This window comes from Haliaeetus leucocephalus, unplaced genomic scaffold, assembly GCF_000737465.1.
Source record: "Haliaeetus leucocephalus isolate CR32 unplaced genomic scaffold, Haliaeetus_leucocephalus-4.0 Scaffold212, whole genome shotgun sequence".
In the NCBI taxonomy this organism is placed as follows: domain Eukaryota; kingdom Metazoa; phylum Chordata; class Aves; order Accipitriformes; family Accipitridae; genus Haliaeetus; species Haliaeetus leucocephalus.
In genome coordinates, this window is record NW_010972648.1 from 421059 (window position 1) to 440014 (window position 18956).

The 18956-nt window shown below is 48.3% G+C and overlaps 1 protein-coding gene across 3 annotated transcripts in view; it reads right to left on the reverse strand.

The window, feature by feature from the left end:
- The window catches only part of MVB12B (multivesicular body subunit 12B), a 63293-nt gene extending 45761 nt beyond the window's left edge, over positions 1-17532 (reverse strand). For all 3 annotated transcript variants that reach the window (XR_774283.1, XM_010566471.1, XM_010566469.1), the window contains exons 1-6: positions 17405-17532; positions 16217-16339; positions 9561-9668; positions 5779-5875; positions 2588-2717; positions 2184-2306 (exon numbers count right to left, since the gene is read on the reverse strand). Coding sequence is in view for 2 of the 3 variants with exons in the window: in XM_010566471.1 (XP_010564773.1) it covers positions 2184-2306; positions 2588-2717; positions 5779-5875; positions 9561-9668; positions 16217-16327 (569 nt within the window). In the remaining variant the exon portion in view is untranslated. The remainder of the gene's footprint in view (positions 1-2183; positions 2307-2587; positions 2718-5778; positions 5876-9560; positions 9669-16216; positions 16340-17404) is intronic.
- Between the last annotated feature and the right edge of the window lie 1424 nt (positions 17533-18956).

Here is an 18956-nt window from a genome sequence, read left to right on the forward strand (position 1 = left end):
CAAGTAGTATGTGTTCCCCATAATAATGAAATACTTGCAGGATGCACCTTTATATACATTTCTATTTCTTAAAAAATATATTGGATAATAAATAATCAGAGTAAAAAAACAGACATGAAAGATGCTTTGAATGATCAGGCTGGTGGCGTAAAAGTTACCTGTAAATCACGCACAGGGCATGAGAGTGGAGCTGGCTACAGACAGGTGGTTTTTACTAGGAGGCATTAATGTAACATTCAATTATTCCACTGCATACTGGCTGTTTTAACTCAGCCAAATTAGAATACATTTTATATTGACTATTTTGACATTTGCTTTATTTGGCAAGTAAAACAAAACTGATCCAATTTCCTTGCAGCCATTGTAAACCATAAACTGTACAACAAGAGGTTATAAAATATATAAGCCTTGTAAACACTTCTTTTCAGACTGTCGCTGATGCTCTGAGCTCTAATTTTGGCCCTGTTCCCAATGGCTCTGACACTGCTCTGCAGCCTTCCCTGCTCAGCCATAAAGTGACCCTTCCACACTTAGTGATTAAGGACCGCCATTGACATTCTCTTGCTATGATAATTTTTTCTCTTTATTGTGGAAATCTGCCCAGGCAGGAATTTCTTGCAGACAGAAAATGAAGATCTGTGCTCTAAAATCAAGACATCTTTTTCTCTGATCTTGCATGGCCTGTGCTAGCATGTAGCTTATGTCCAGTGGAGCTTCAAAACAACGTATCAGCTCCCAGTGGGACAGGCCGAAATCTCCAGAAGACTGCTGGCTTTTCATCTCTTTTGCTTCCATCTCTGTCTGAGAAGCAAGACGGCATCTCTGCCTGCAGCACACCTGACAGTACAGGACAGCAAGCAGCGTGCCATGGCACAGCAGGCAACTGAGCAAAACTCTCAGTGAAAGAAACACCCAAATGCTTTGGAGAGCTCAAAAAGCTACCGCAAGACAGCAGATTTAAGTCTGGGTCATGGGTGAAGGCTCAGATGTACACACCTGCTTTAAAGACACCCGATAGCTTTTTCGGGAACAGTTTACAGCAGGTTAAAAGCATCATTCTCTGAAATGACCTGTATATCAAGACTTTGAAGGACATGAGTATTTTCCACCCATATGATACAATGACCTTTGTACATAAACTGATCCCCCTGCAATTCCCCTCCACTGCCTCCTTTGAAATTCTAGCTCTCAACAGTTACTGCAATACTGTAAATGTATCTGCAGTATACCAAATGCCTAGTGCAAAAATACGCATTTGCTTAATTAAGCAAAAGCCCAAAGGGACCCATAGAGAATGTGCTGTCCCTGACAATAGCCCGGCCCGGAGTTCAGTTGATGTGCCTCGTCAGTAGGAGCCCATCTTGCACTGGATGCTGTGCTTTCATAGCAAATGCCAGAAATATAAAGCACTCAGTTTAACCTCTGTCTGGGTTGGTTTGTTGCTTAACAACACTTTGTTTTGTCCAGAGAAATCCAGCAAGTAAGCTGTCAATACAGTACTACTGTTATATGCAAGTATACAAACAAGTACATACATTTATACACACCCACAAATTTTGTCTATAACACAGGGAAAACAACCTGGACAGACACTATGCCAGCATCTGCCCAGAAGTGCTGCTCCTGTCAGTCACTGCAGGATGAGCAGTCTGCTCTGCATGCTCAATGTCACCTGCAAGACTGGAGCACAGTAGTCAGGTCCAAGAAAGGAAAAAACAGGGCCAGTACTTCAAACCATGAGGGGACTGATTCTGGAGAATGAGCAAAACTTGTCTCCCTATGCATTAAAATCTGTATGAACGCTTCTCCCTCCCTTTGGTCAAGGAGGGAAATCAGCTTGGCTACAGTTCTGGCCCACCCTCCAGGGGTGACCCATGCATACTTTTTGAAAACTACAACGTTCTGCACAGCTTAAAGTGAAGAAAAGGTGTAGTTTGCCGTTTCCCTTCCTCTGCAGGCTGCTTCTTTCTTCTGACACCTATATGTCTTTATACAACAACAGTCAAAGGAACTTCCAGTAGGCAAATACTTGAAAGAAGGACACATTCCCTCATTATCAGATCATGCCACAATCATTTGTACTGATGTGGCACCCTGGTCTTGATTCCCCCAGGCAAGGTTAGTAACAATACAAATACACCATGCAGCATCAAGCAGAAGGGGCTGGAAAGCAGAAAACTCACCTTGGCAGGTTAGGAGCTGGTGTCGAAGATGGTACTTGGGAAGGAGGAGTCGCAGGCTGTGAAGATTCATGGTTGCGTGGAACTCTGCCCATCCGGTACCAAATGCCCATGTTGTTCAACTCCCTGTGTCATCAACACAGAAGACATTAATGCTACAAGCAAATGCTGCACACATGCCCAAGTATCAAGCACTGATGTGTTTCACAAACACCTTGATTAGTGAGGACCAGTAGGGGTTAGTTAATTCCTACATCAAACTCAGTAACACCTGTAGTTATGTAGACTCTTCTAATGACAGGCTTCAGCTCTTGCAAACTGCTACTTAGTAATTAGAGGAAAACAGGGTGCTTAGCCTTGGTACAACTGAATTTATGACAACAGCTTCTAGAGTGAGGGGTACTTACCCTATGAATGTGTACTGAGGAGGGGCTTGTTTAGATCTACCCAGGATTCGGATGTCACAGATCGCTGCCTCTGTAGAATCTCGAGGGATGAATTTAATGCATAGCCTCTTCTTTCTGAAAGCTATTTCTTCTGCAAAAACAACCCAGGACACAGGGTGTTTTTTTATGCAAGATTAGGGCATAAATGTTATTTATTGTCTCTCCAGATATTAGGCAGATAATTATGGCAGGAACTGGAGCCAAAGAACAGATATATGTCAGCAAACCAGACAGTGCAGTGCCATTCAGTGACTGGAGAAATTTTCTATCAGGAGCTCTCTGTACACTGTGTGAGATTTGTTATTAGGCACTGTGATAAACCAGTACTCCCTACTACCGTCTGCAGAGAAGATAAGACATCATGTATGCCACAGAATACTGCACCACAGAACAGAAATGGCAGGTGATTTTTCCACTTCCACGTACTTCTCACATTCGCTTTCTCTTTCCAAGGTAATGTTTGCCTTACCAGCCTGGACAGTCATATCTAAATATTCTTCCCACAAGCATTGCCTCTAGGAACATACCTGGAAGCTCTGACACAACCAGTCAGTTTATACTGCCAAGTGCTTCCAAACAGCCAAACAAACCAAGAGGAGGAGCAGGCAGAGAAACAGACTGCCGGAGTGGCTAACGGTAAAAGCTGTCTGCCCAAATCTCACCCATCTTAAGTGTTAATGACCTCTCCTGACTCAGTCAGCAAGCACTGAAATGATATTCACACTGTGTTTGCCCTGGTATCTTTGTAGGGATAAACCACATTTACAAAGCAGTAATTGCTAGGACCTCCTACAGGGCAACTGTGCTGCACTGCCCTGTGTTCAGAGGGTGGAAGAATCTGCTGCATGGCCCCTTCCTGCTATGCACCACAAAGCAATTTCACTTATTTCCATGTTATCCATCAAGAAAAACTCAAGCCCATCAGAGTTAAGGCTTATCTGTATAATGAATTCATGTATATGCACACTGTCTGTCTGCATGCAGGTACAATCCACATCCAGCTATGGGTCAGGCGCATGACAATGGGTGGCACTGGCACACAGATAGAGATTTGCGGTGCTTGGAAACCATTGCTCTGTCTCACCCTGAAGAGTCTGTGAGAGTCTCAATGTGAGCAAGGTGAGGTTTCTATTTGTGAATGCAGGCACTTGAAAGACATGACAGAAGTCTATGGATAAACTGAAAATCTGAAGTGCAGACACTGAATGAAAATCTGGAAACAACCAGCAACTACAAGCAAGTGCCTGCAAAATAAAAACCCTTCAGTTTAATATGAATAAATATCCTCCGGCTTAAAAATATGCTCTTACTTCAACAGATGGCAAGCAGCCTAGTCTCTATAGGCTCCTCCTTTCGTAATCCGCACCTTGGAGAAAGCAATCCATCCCAGCCTCTGAAACTTGCTGTCGCTCCAGCACCAATAAATGTACAGACAGTGCGAGGTGTGTCACAATACAGCATCTGTGCGTGCAGCTTTGCAGTTACAATGCTGCTTTTTAGAGATGTTAAATACCTGTATCCCTGACGTCTAGTCTTCTGCTTTGGAAAACTAGGGCTTTTACTTGAAGTGCCTAAAACTGATTTTGAGAGGCCAGGATTTAAGGTTTCCACATCTGAAAATTTTCTCAGAACCTAGTAAGCAGTACTAAATTTAATATATTTACTACAAGTCAACTGTCACTTAGAGACGAGCACAGAAACACATATAACCACAAAATTAACTCTAAACAAAATCAGTGTCTCTTGTTTGACTTTCACAGTGAGTACAAAGCTATTTGCTTTTGTCTTTGGTTTCTTTCACACTTGGTTAGAGTCTGTAGTCTGTAGCAAACTTGGTTTAGGAGCTGGATTCCTTAATTACACATGCTTAACCAGAGTTAATTTTAAGTAAACATATTATAAACAGTCAATCGAAATGTGTTCGTTCATGCTAATGGAAGCAGGGATATGCACGACTTCATTAATACAGACAGTGCTTCTGCTTTAAAGATTGTATGGGTCACAATCCAATGCATTTTTAAATTAATTACCAAGTCCCCCTCCACCTTTCCACCAGAACTTTGACAAAAATTACAGTAGCGCACAGTAAGCGTCCAGCACTCCCAAGGGCGAGCAGGATAAGCCAATGACTCTCCCCCGCGCCACATGTGCCCAGAAATTCTCCAGGGAAAGGGGATGATGCAGGGGAATGGAAATGGGCTGCAGAGCCTTTGACTTCTAGGTCATGGGTTCAAATTAGAACCAGGTTGGTAGTGACTGAAAAACCATCCTCATCTGCTGCAGACCGGCATGAATTATTCCCTGCAAAGCAGGCTCATATAACTCGCTTCTACTCATAACTAGGCTGGATTTCATTACTGACGAGCGCTGGTACCAGCCCTGCTCTTGAGCAGTAGCTGTACGCTCAGCACGCTCAGCACCAGCACATGGTGTCCTGCAGCCCTTCCACACTCAGTTCCCACGGGGCTTGTCCCCAGCCTCCTCCGCGCTGCAAGCCCAAAGCACTTGATACCTGCTGCAGAGTGCTGCGACCAGACGTGGCTCCAGCTGCCGCTGCCATGAGTCTCGGGGGATCCGAATACACTCTTTGGGAACTGCTGGCTTAAATGTTGCAGCAAAGCTATTTCTGCCTTGCAGAAATGAGGATGGCATTTTCCCTGGACATTCTGCTTGTGCTTTCTCTCAGCAAGTGTAAACACACCCTACCAGCCTCAGCACTACCTGTCAGGACATGGGCCTTCGTTTGTTCATGGTGGGAGGTGTAAAGCCAGCATACACAAACCGAGCACCACAAGCACACGCCCCTCCTTTTGGCATCCATTTGTGAACATCCCTCAGCACAGCAGCTCTGCTCCCCCTAGGCCTAGCCCACCCTTGCAAAATGAAAGAATAAACTATTCCTTCCTGCCCCAGAGCTGTGCTGCTCTAGCAGGCAAGCTGGTGACAGTCAGGCAGCAGTATTAAAAAGCCTGAAGAGTACTGGAAAACCAAAGACTGTTTCATTGCAGTCCAGAACTGCCCCCGAACATGCACATGTAACCCCAGAGAGCAGCAGTGCTGAGAGCGTCCCTCTGCCTGGGACACAGCCCTCCACCACCTGACCGCAGTGGCTGCTCCCAAGGCACAGAACTGAAGAACAGATGCCAACTTACGTGTATCGATAGTCTCCTGGATGGGGATGAAGCCCACAGGTAAAGTGTCCTTGATATCAATGAGCTTCATATCAACCAAAACGTTGCCTAAATGACTCTTTGGAGAGAGAAAAGAAACAGTTGACTATGACAGTATCACCAAATTCAAACCCAGCTTTTCTCACCTGCTGAACCCCAAGGCACCTTGTCATTGTATCTGACCACCAACTTTAAAAATGGTAAGGAGGTACCAAGCCAACACTTGCAACTGTCCCCTCTGCAGGAACTACATGATGATTGACTAGGAGATACTGGACAACTTTCAGCATTTACAGATTCTTAAACCTCATCCACTGCCATACTTCTGGATCCTTGGAAGCACAACTAAATTCTTCCCTTTGGAAACACGGCAGTTCAAAGTATTACCTCCACCAACTCATCCACTAAGCAGGTCACCTTAGTTATCACACACTACATCTACAATAGCAACATGACATTTCTGTGACAGTAACAGCAGAAAGCATTACGGGAAGATGGTTCATGCAGACACAGCCAAAGTTATAACATGCATTAGCTAATTAGTACTGAATAGACATGGTTCTAGCTCCAAACGCAGGCACACTCCAGAAGAGCAGGCCATTTGGAACGAAGAACTTCATTTGGAGTCCATATGAATTCTGAACTGATGCCTTGTCCTATTAATCAAGGCTTGAAGAGCTCAAAACACAATTCAGAATGACAGCCTCCACAATTGTTTAGAGACCAGATCTTCTTTGCAGTTCTCGTTAAAGCCAGCATTGCTGCCAATAATCTGGATTCACGTATGGAAGAAAAACACACTTTAGTTACTGCACAGCCTTTATAAACAGAAATGCAATACAGAACAATTAAAATTTCATCCTAAGCCATCAAACCATGTCAGTGTCTTTTTCTGTTATGGGTTGCTAAGTACCTCCTTTAGTTTTTATCTGGCAGAGTACTTCAGTCAAACCTCCACACTCTGATTATTACACTGAACTATTTTAAAACATATTTAAATTTGCAACCTCTGAAATAAGGGGAGATCAGGTCTGAAGTTTATTTTTTGGAGGTTCTGCATTTCATGGTCAACCCCTCACCAGGAGGGCCACCCCACCTGCAGCCCTATGCCACCATATGCAAGCGTGGCACACACCCTTTGCTCATGCAAAGTGGCCAAGGCCAGGCACTCCCCACATGCCTCTGTCACCCCTTTGGCCAGGGCATCTCAGAGCAAGCAATGCTGGATGCTGCAAAGCCTGAATGTATCAGTAAACATGGTCCTGGCACAGCAAACAGTAGATGAAGTGGTCACTGCTGATTCATCTTTCATGTTTTATTTATCCAAACTGTCTGGCTATGTTACATCAGCATGCAACTTTCAGCTGAACCAACGATCGTTCCTCCATCAGCAGCAGACAGGTAGGAGAGATGTCTCTGATAAGTTCGTTAGCTGCTGAAACTCTGGGAGTCAGCATTGATGCTCTGCCATATACACAGGAGAAAAGGGCACAAAGCCTCCCCGTTTACAAGATGCACCATTTGGGGCCTCCTCACCATGACACTCAAATACCAGCAATGTCCTCATAATCTGTCAAATATTGTAAGCCGATGAGAACAATGATTCTGATGCAGAGACACTACAGACTGTCTCCGTTACAGACCAGGTACCTGAGGTGCATTACCTCTGCTAACTACAACATGTTCTTCAGGACAAATAGTTCCCAGTGTTTTGTTAAAAACAAAAAAAAAAACCCTGAGCAGTAAAACTTCCAGCTCAAAGCACAGCAACACATCAACCTCCAGGCGAGAGAAGCTTCTCCCTCCCAGATGAGAGCTCTAGGTCACTGCTGCCACCGAGGCCTTTTAACCCTCGAGGTCACCAGTCGGGCAGCACATCGTACCCCTGTGTGGCCAGAGAGGACTGAGAGGGGAGGGAAAGCTCTTGCTGGGCTAACCGGGGACAAGGGTGCTGCTCCCCACACAAGAGGAAAAGGCTGTTACCCCACCGGTCCGGTCCCCTCCTCCTCTCAGCCCACCAGCCCGCTTCCAGCCTTCCTGCAGCCAGAGGACTAGGAGTGCTGATCAGATCTGTGTGCGTCCCATAGACTGGCAAACCAGTGCCAGCATCTACCAGCCTGGTCTCTGCCTCACAAAAAGGCCCCCTTGCACACGCAAAGCCCGTGGCCTCAAGCAGCACAAGCGCATGTTCTGTCTAGCATGGGCAGAGGCGTGTGTTCGGGAGGGAGCCCACTCGGACAGACGGAGGAGGCTCACAGGCCTTGGGAAATCCACCCTCTGAGAAGAGGGGGTGCTCCTGATGTGCATTGGGTATGGCCGTGATGAACCACAGGACCAGTGCCTGAACATGGTCAGCACTGCCTGCAGGCTGCTGCCCAGGAGCTCTGCCAGAAGCGCCCGTGGGTCTAACATGCCACTGATGCAGGGCTTGAGACAACCCATGCGCAGGACGCAGTGACTCATGCCACACCTTGCACACCAGGCTGCTGTGCAGCTGGGACCAGCAGTCCTCCCCCCACACTCCCTTTAATTCACTCCTCATCAATATGAGGAATGTATTCCCAAACTGTGCTGAGCAAAGGATTCATGCCAAAAGCCCAACAGGCACCAACTGAGGGTACTTACACTGTCTCTGGTAGCCAGCAGTTGCTACTATCCTGTAATTATTTCTGACAACCTTGCATTTAAGGTAGCCACAGATAAACTTAATACTCAAATCATCACAAATCTTTCCATTTAATACCTGCCCTGCCTATTCTAGGGCTATTATTCCTGCTACTGCAGGTACTCCAGGATGAAAAGCACAATTATTGTCCATCCACCCCAGGAAGCATTATTTCCCATAGCTCTGGAGCTTTATTTTAATCTAGAGGCAGGCAGGGAAGCGGATGGAATAAAGGTCAAATGCTGGAAATTGGCAGCCCCCGGCTTTCCTGTCAGGACCCATGATCAGCCTCTCAAGTCACAGTTGTTTTTCTGTTCCCATCGTTGGTGAAAGCACGAGTACAAAATGGTTATCTCCATACCCTGACAATTGAGTCACTGTGAATATCCAAAACATGACCAAAAGCAGGATTACCCACTAGATGGAGTGCATTCATTGTAGAATTAAATAGTTCCTTCAGAAAAGAGGAAGTTTTCACACTAGCCTCAACCAAAAACACAGTAGAAGGCATCAGGTTCTCACTGTACATGGTCTCCTTTCCTCCACAGAAGATGTGGGCAGACAACTGCCACTAATCAGAAACTAACTTACGCTTAATAGCCATACTAGAAGACTACAAGAATATGGTAGCATATGCACAACGTGGGCAAATTTTCAAGAATCAGCACCAAAAACAACAAAAAAAGAAAAGCTAATCCTGCAAAAAATATCTATGATGCCCCTGGATTCAGAAGCTAACATTTCCTTCATCAACACTGCCTGCAGCATTTGCTTCTCTAGGTAATTAGAGTTAGAAATGCATTAGGATCATGAGCATGCAGAGCCCATTGCTACAGCAGGAAATGGTAGTGTAAGTGGGTTGCTGAAATGCAAGCATTCCCTTTTCTGTTGTTTTTATTGCAGATTTTGCCAGTGATTTCTTTCCATGAAGAACGTAGACAAAATGCAAATATCTGGCCATTGCAGTTTGCCTCCTGACTCACCCAAACTCAGTGAAATGCCTGCTTGAATTATAATTGGCTCCATAAAATGAATCATCCTATGGGTAAGAGCATACCAGGCACAGATGCAAATCATGCAGACACTCAAACGGACTTACATTTTCTTTTGAAAATGATCTCGTGAAGCACAGGTATCGTGTGACCTTGGATTTAAATAAGCCATCTTTCCAGAGGTCAGCATCCAAGCCATCTGCTGTTTGTGCAGCCTGGAAAGAAAAGACAGAGGGAGAGAGGAGACATGTGAGCCAAGATAAAGTTAATATATGTGCCGTACTTCTTCCTCAGACCTCTTCTAATTAACGGTACCCGAACTCTCACAGCATCTCATTAGTTTCTTCACAAGGTGCAGTGCAAAGAACTTCCAAGAGGAGGTATAAAAAGAAGTTCTAAAAACGCTGTCTCTTGGGAGTCCTTTGATTAAAGATGCTCTGACAAAGGCTATTCTAATGAGGAAACAGCAACTTTGGTTACAGTCTCCAAACAATAGTTTGGAAAAGTCAGCATATTGAGGCTCTCATTACCACCCTACACGCAAGGGCACACTGGGGCAAGCTGTGAGGAGGGGTCCGTGTAGACAAAGCACAGAAACTGCCCAATCTCAGTTATATTTTCACAGAAAAGCCATCGAGGAATTCTGGCTCCCAGGCCAAAAAGCTGCTTCCAGCAGCTGGGGAAAGCCCTGGTCACTCACAAACTTTAACAGCAGTGCCATGGGCAACAACACACCCTGCAAACATCCCTCTCCAATGCAACCCTGTGTCCAGTCGAATCAGTGGCAGACACTGCACAGAGGGCAAAGGAAACAGACCCCGGGCCCTCCACCAAAGAGACAGCGGCATGTGCAGGAAGAGAAAGGCAGGAGAAGATCTCGCCTTCGAGCTGATTCAAGGTATGGGCATGAGGCAGCACCACACCCAGGGAAAGGGCTCTCCTCTATTAGCAGCTCCGCACTTGCCTTGCACAGTGCAAGCTGGTAAGAGCCCCTGCCCCAAAAGGTTTGTTGTCGAATAAGAAAGGAGACAAGGCAGCAAACACAAGGTGGAGGGTAGCAGAAATAAGATCACCCCACCAGACTAACGGCTGACTGATGGCTCCCAACAGGAGACTCTAGCATGGCCTGAAGCTACGCAGAAGCACAGCTGAACTTCTGCCTAATGCCTCTCAGATGGGGGCAAACTGCTCCACTGCAGCTCTTCCAAGTCTCATCTTACTGAATTGAGTAAGACCTTGGTCCCAGAGCAGCCTGATAACAAAGAGCTGACATTTGTTGTTACTATTTGCACCCATGTTTTGTCGAGCAGAAACTCTGTGCAGGGTGCAGGAAGCAAGAGATGTGTGCTGACAAGACCCTCCAATTATCCAATGTGCAGGAGAGAAAAGTGTGTTTATTGTCTGATCAGCAAAGGGAATAAAGTGCATTGGCTGCTCTTCGCATTTCAGCAACTGCTGTTCACAAGCCCCTGCTCAGCTCAAGCCCTTGTATGACACACACAGCTTTTGCAGTCACGATTCTGCAAAGAAACATGCATCATTTTTAAATAGGAAAATTTTAAAACAGGATTTTGGTGGGATTTTTTGTTTCTTTATTATTCCTTGAATTCAGCTCTTTCCTAAAGTGCTAGTTTAGGAATACAGAAAATCCATGTGCATCTCCCTCCCCTATGGGTAAGTCAGTCCTGGCAAAAAGATATTCAGAATACAGACTGCTTATAAAAACTGTTGGCATATAGGGACACTTAGCTTGAACTCCAGCCCTTGTTAGAAACAGTTTGAGGGACTACGACCAGATTTAATCACTTTGTTTATTAATATGGTTCAAGTTCTACATTTCAGTTTTTCTTGTGTTAGCCAGTTTTGTTTTCTTTGTTCCCACATTAAAGATGCTCAAAACTCAACAGGCGGCAATAGACCCAGTCTGCAACTGTAAAATTGGCGCTATACAAGTTGCTGTCAAATGCACTTTTAATCTAACTTCTGTAAGCTTTAGGAACTTTACATTACTTACAATACCAAATAATTTTTGAGGTGGTAGTACATCACTTCAGTTGATGTCATCTCCTCTACAACTCACTGCCCAGGGTACAGCTGGATTACAGCTTGCCAAGATGCCTGACAGGGCCCCCGCGCAGGCTGACACTGCTATACTCTGACTTAATGATGAAAAAAAACCCCAAAACTCCAACCCACACCACACACTCTTTTAGGAACAACCCTGCCATTCTAACCCGTCAAGTATCTAGTAGAAAGACCCAAACTGGGTCCATGGGGAGCCACACAGCGAGGCACCCGATCCATCTCCAGGGAGGCAGAGCAGTCCAGGCTGACCCCACGCTCCCCTTCGCACTCCTGCCCCTGCCCGATGGCTGGCCAGGGCAGCGCAGGAGCCAGGCACTGCCAGCAGCTGATGGCAGCACCTGAGTCCTTGGCTCCCAGGAGTCAGCAGTGCCAGGCTGTCGTGGTTTAACCCCAGCCAGCAACTAAGCACCACGCAGCCGCTCACTCACTCCCCCCCCCAGCCAGTGGGATGGGGGAGAAAATCAGGAAAAGAAGTAAAACTCCTGGGTTGAGATAAGAACGATTTAATAGAACAGAAAAGAAGAGACTAATAATGATAATGATAACACTAATAAAATGACAACAGCAATAATAAAAGGATTGGAATGTACAAATGATGCGCAGGGCAATTGCTCACCACCCGCCGACCGACACCCAGTCCCCAAGCAGCAAATCCCTGCTCCCCACTTCCCAGTTCCTAAACTAGACAGGACGTCCCATGGTATGGAATACACTGTTGGCCAGTTTGGGTCAGGTGCCCTGGCTGGGCATGAGAAGCTGAAAAATCCTTGACTGTAGTCTAAACACTACTGAGCAACAACTGAAAACATCAGTGTTATCAACATTCTTCACATACTGAACTCAAAACATAGCACTGTACCAGCTACTAGGAAGACAGCTAACTACATCCCAGATGAAACCAGGACACAGGCCTGGCCCACGGCACTGCCCCTTGGGGACAGGGTCCCTGCTGAGCAACACTCAGGCCCCTCCGATGCTTCCCCACCCAGCTGAGCTGCTGGTCACTGCCCAGCTGCCCGCCGCAGCCACGCTGTGCCACCTGCAGAGCCTCGCAGGAAGACGTGAGCAGCGGAGCAAAAAGCAGCTGGGGGTGAGGGCTCGCCAGCCGCAGCGCCCCATGGGAACACCAGCAAAACCATTTCTGCTTCTGCCGAAATGCAACAGTTGCAGGCAACATCCCCAGCAATTAAGTGCTCTGCCTCCGCATCACCCTGCTGAAGGCTTTTTCCAAGCCTGGAGAATGTAAGCATGCATTAACTTGTCAGAAAACTCATGGGGAAAGAAAACAGAGCAATATAAACAGGAAACTTCTTACATCACCTGCTGGGCTCCTGCAGGCAAGGAGGATCCCCACTACCTCTCGAAGCAGAGCTGTGCCCGGGCAGCACTGCTTCACGATGGCAGCACGCCGTCGGTGGGGCAACACGGGAAGGGAGCTGACCTGGAGAGGCCGAGGCAGACCTGTCCGGCAGGATGGGCACTACGCAGCCCCAGCTCACCAAGTCCTCCGCTTGGCTAAGAGGCAAGGAACGTGCGGGACAAAGGAAACAGCAGCCAGCACAGGGCACCCAGCACCTCGGGCACAAGGAATGGTCCTTCTCCTCATGGAGCTGGGGAAAGACACTCCTCAAGCATGTGCTACAAACAGATGGACTTGATGGAGTGGCACCCAGTAAGAAAGGTGTCACCGAGCCCATCCCTCCAAGTGTGGGGTGATCTACCTGCTGCCCGACGGTCAGTATGGGGTTACTGCTACCACAGGACAGACCGTTGGCAAACAGGCCCACTAAACTGCCTGCCCCATAGGATGGGTCTGCCCCACCTGTGGTGAGCTGTCCAGCTCCAGCACAGTCCTGGGTGAACAGCATGCTCAGGCTCTCACCCCAGAGCAAACCCCACCATGGAGCTGGCGTTCAGCCCGCAGCAAGGAACGCGGCTGCACAGGAACCACAGCTCTCTCCTACCCCAGGCTCCCTGCCTCCCACCTCTCCTCCCTTTTCTTCCCACCCATACGCTCAGTCTTGCCAGTTTGGGCAGATTTTCAGGAATCTAAGTTCAGACACACTGTGCACGTTTTGGCAAAATCAAGTCTTTGGTGCTTCACCTGTTCAAAGACCTGGTTAGTCATTACGAGCGTCAGTAGCTGTTTTCTAAGCAGACACAAAGGCAATGGAGATTTCCGAGCAATTAAAAAACTACTGAGGGAAAAAGATCTCTGACCCATTCACCAAGATTCCCCTGGGTCTGCTACCCTGGGCCCTGCCGCACCGCCACCTCCAGCCGGGCAGTATGCCGAACCCCGGGGCTCCATGCAAACCTGGGAAATGGACCAGGACATCCCCTGGACATTTAACTTACACCTGGGCTGAAAGCACCCATGCCTTTGCTTGTTTGTTTTAAAGAGGAACAAAGGGAGAAGGAAGGAAAAGAATATGGCAACGGCTGGAATAAGGACACAAAGGAAAGGGAAACTGGGTAAAGCCTATAAATAACATAGCCGTCTCAGAAAGAGAGAACTGGGTACTTCACTGTCACAAAACACAAAACTCAAAACCATCAGTAAAACTACACGATGCCAAATTCATCGCTAATAAGAAGAAATACTTTCCCACACAACTCTGAATCCACATGTGGAACTGAACGCTGCAGGATGCTGTAGCAAAAAGCAAAGCAATCAGATCCCTAAAGGGACTACAACAACATTCCAAGATAAACTGGTGTTAATGCTTCCCAAAAGATGAGTGGTTCTCCTTTTCAGGGTGCAGTTTGAACCTCTAACTATTAGGGTTTTAGGGAGTACACTCCTAGGATGGAGCCTTCATCAAGGCTTTACACCCTGAAGCAACAATCAACTCTCAGTGTCTCATTAGGGAAATTGCATATCTGGAGAGAGACAGAGCCTGAGACTGCCCAAGTCCTCACGTTGCCCACGTCTCAGAACATGACTTTCTCTGCTGTATTGAGAAGTGCACTTCTGCATACTCAGCTTCGTGCCTTCAGATAGGACAGGCTGGGTTCCAGAGAGGTCAGGGGGAAGTGGCAACCCCACATACCCTACACTGCTCCAGAGCCCTGACTCGCGCAGTGGAGCCACATTCCCAGATGTCCAGACAAGAAAAGCACAGCCCTACGTGCCACCATCCCATGGTTTTGGGCACCAGGACATCCTGTCACATCAGGGTGGCACCCAGAGCAGCTCCATCACAGCAGTTGCTGTATGGTGAAAATGACACCAACTGCGGCTCACAGCATCCAGGCACAGAGACGTGCTGCTGATTTGCCATACAGGAGGCTGAGGGAGTAAGGGTGTGGAAGCCATGCTTAGGGCAAGGCAACTGCAGACAGCAGGCACTTTCCCACAGCCTGCAGGGGGGACTGCTGGCCCCAGGGTCAGAGAAGGGTTCCTGGTAAACAGAGAGGAAGGCAGAAGAACCAGAGGAAGGGCAGACTCCTCTCTGTGCCCCCTAGGAGAGAGCGACCCACATTCACAAGCATTATTACAACACCACTGTAATTGGATTAAGCCACAGGAAGAGTCCTTTATCTTGTTTAGTTTAAACTACGTTAGCGCTGAAGCTCCCTATTAAACCACAGACAGGCTATCTGGGGTGAGCGCTCTCTCTGCCCAGTCATTTAGGCAGAATGCAATTCTGTTATCACAACTCTCACATTGTCCCGTGCTCCTTTATCAGGGCAAGCAGCTAATTACACAGCCTGGCTCACACAGGTAATGAGCACTCAGAAAAATGCAGTAAATGCAAAAACCTTCCAGGTCTTTAAGGAGCCTTTTCAGAATCCCCTCCCTCGTGTCCTTACTTCAGCCTGATCCATTTTCTTCCTTCTTACACTGAACAGGGTATGCAATGATCCAGAGCTGAAAAGGTGTGAGCAAAGCCTCAAGTCAACTGGTTTCCACTCCCAGCCACACGTAGCACAGTTGGAGCATGATACATAGAAAGGTGAGCAGATGGGACTACGGGCCAAATCTTTCCATATAGAGCTCTGTAAGGTCAGTATTTTATGATATTTCACTGTTTGGGACACTAACCTATGGGGAGAAAAGTCACAACTAATTCAAGGAACAAGCAGCTGTTAAACAGTGACCTCCCTTTATCCATTCACGTATTCATCTCTGCTGTATCCAGCTGCCTTTTCCTGCTGCCAAGCCTCCTGCCAAAGCTTAGTTTAGAGGTTTGCATTCTGTGCATCAAAATCATCTTTGCAATTTCAGCTGGGTGCGAAACTCTTTGCTTCCCATTCTGGAGCTTATCATCATCATTGTGCAGCGCTGATATGTGGGATTAAACAGCTGATGCGGGATCCATTTATTCAGAGATATAATTTGTGTAATACTTAGGACTCCTTCAGGATGGATGTTACTAGGATTATTAAATTTGCATGCCACAGTGGCCAGCTGTTTCTGAAAACCCCTCCTCCAGGTAATTATGCTTCTCTGGAGTGGCACAGATGAAGTAGCACAACTGCACCCACAAAACTCCACTGAGGGAAAGCACTAAGTGCTGTGGGCTGAGAGGTGGGCAGCTGGATATCAAATTACTTCTTAAAGCACACATCTGAAGGCAAGCCCTCTCTGAAGAGATGCTGTTCCCAGCAAAGTAAAGCCTCATTAGTGCAGAACCAAACCATTAGCAACAGCAGCTGAAATAGCTCTACTTACTACATCATAACCTGTCGGTGCTCGGTTCCGGGATGCAACCACACCAACACCCGTGATGGGATCCATCGGCAAGTCAGGCAAGGCATCTGAGAGGTCTCGCACTTCAGGCATTATGGACTGATCCTGAAAGAAAGGAGCAGAATTAAAGGGCTGCTCGGCAGCACACCCCAGCAGAAGACATAGAGCACTGAGAGCCTGCATGCATGCTACAGTGCCTGTGCTGACACACCACAGACTGCCAAGTTAAACACAGGATTAGGCCAGACACACCTTCTGCACTTTCATTTGCTTTTGATAAGAGGGTACATTTGTGCAATGCCCAACAGGTTTGGAATTTGGGCCAGCAGCCCCTTCTGAGATTAATTTTGTTGCTTCCAGTATACTTAGCATGGGCTGGTCTCCATCTAGCAATGATGGGAAAACCCAAGCTCATTGCCTTCCCTCCAAAACAGAGAGCAAATTTCATCCCTGAGTTAGGCTGGCTGAAGCAGCTCTGCCATTTCAAGCAGCAAGAAATCTGCTCTTAATGGCTTCATTGGGAGGTTCCCCATCCACTACGGGTGTTAGACAGGCTGGGGGTTCGCCCACGAGTCGTCAGTCCCATTGTACCCTCCTGAACCACACCATTTTCATATAGCAGCACAGATGTATCTGGCGCCGTATGCAAAACTGCGCTTGCTGCAGAGAGCCTCAACACCAGGGGAACACAGATGAAGCAGCACAGGATGGTCTGATGCAAAGCAGACAGAGGCCTTGAAGAGGCCTGAGCATCTTCCAGGAGAAGGGAGACATCATCAAGTACTTCAGGGGAGGGAGATACGCAAAGGGGGATAGAAGCAGGTAAGACCAATCAATTTTGGAAAGATGCTGTTGCAGGAAGCAGGAGGAGAGGACGAGAGCTGCTGAAACGACTCACTGAGGAGGAGGATGGGGAAAGGTGCCACTGCCTCAGCATGTGGTCTCCTGCAGAGGCAGCCAGTTAGGGCAAGTCTTCTCCAGCTTTCAGGCAGGAATGCCCCAGGAAACCGCCCCCCACGCACCCCGAGATAAAAGGGCAGTGCTTTGTGTAAACAAGCGTCACTGCTGAGCAGCCAGACAAGCCGTGAACCAGAGCTACCTAATACAATTCCCTCCTCAGAGCAATTAAATCCCAGCATTTCTAGGCCATGTAGACGGCTGGTTACTTACTGCTTCTAGAAAAGGCAGAGGTGAGTGCTGGTGCCAGTGGGACCTGGGTTTACACTTCACAATGCCCAGTCTGAACAAACATCGTGCTGCAGGCAATAAAAAAGAGCAAGTCTGGGCCCTATGTAAATAATAATAACGTCACATGAACAGCCAGACTACCCCAGGAGTCCAAAACAACAGAAGCTAGTGACCAGTAATGGTGAGAACACTACTGCTGATGAACCAAACCCAGGAGAGAGCTCTGCTTTGGCACCTAGACAAGCATCCAGCACGCAGAGAGCAAAGCAGACACACTTTGCTCCCTACACGGTTTAAGCTTCCAAAGCACAACTAGAAGCGCACCCTGAGCCGCAGGGCTCACCCTCCCCTCTCCTCGCCTGCCCTGAGGAGGACCCTGCCGCAGTAACGCTGGTGGCACCCGGCACAGCCCAGACAAACCCTGCACCGCTGCTTGCGCTGCTCCACCGGCTCATCCAGATGCCTCGCAGATAATCCAGAACCCATTGCCTAAAACGTGCAGTACCGAGCAAACATAATGTGAATTTAACAAAGAACTTACAATCTGTTCTTCATACAGATGCATGTTTTCTGAAACTTTGCCAACTTTTCCAACTCTCAATACTGTGACGACTTGTTACTACACATTGGGAGGAGCTGGGAGATAATGAACGCTGATACGAGCTTCTCTTAGGCTGTTTTGAACTGAAATCCAGGTAAGTGACGATATTCCCCAGCACACTAAGAACACCGCACAGCAGGTTCCAGCACGGCTGCAGCTGCACTGCGGGGAAGCAGATCCGCTCCCATGGCGCCTCCGGCCTCCAACAAACCCGTCCTGACGAAGCGCCGGCTTGCTCCGCAGAGGCAGCAGGAGCAGGGGCAGCCGGGATGCCACCGACACCTCACCTCACAGGGGGGGAAGCAGAGGGGCTGTGCCCCCTCCCAGGCCCTGGGAGAGCCCAGGTGGGCAGGGAGCCCCTGGCACTCCCTCTTCTGCGGCAGCGATGGCAGGCACAGGGCTAATGCGGGCAGGGGACCTGCTGCCCAATGCTGCCCAGGCCCCGGCTCACCGCGCCGGGGCCTGCTGCAGGGAGGCCCAGCTGCCCCGGCAGGAACCCAGGCAGCAGCAGGGTCAGCCTGGGATAGGCCGAGGACGGGGCCCTGGTGGTCCTGGCACCACCGCGGGATGTGGGGGTGCCTCTACCCGCAGCGCAGTGCCGCTGGGCAGACCCACTCAGCCTGACGGCACCCCGTCCTCGGCGGGAGGAAGAAGGGCACCTTTGTCGGAGCCGTTTGCGGTCCCGCTCGGCGCAGCAGGGGGAGGGGAAACGGCATCAATCCTCACTTTGTGCCGGCTCACACAAAGCCTCTCTATGGCGGCGGCAGCGGCTAAGCATGGAGGAGAGGGCTTTCCGCTTTGAGAGGGCGGGAGGCAGAAGCCACGGGGCGAGACGCAAGGCGGCACTGGTGCAGGGCCCGGAGCAGCACCCCATTATGGCGAGGGCTGAGCCAGGCTCCCCGCGCCCGCCACCACTGTGCAGCACGCAGTGAG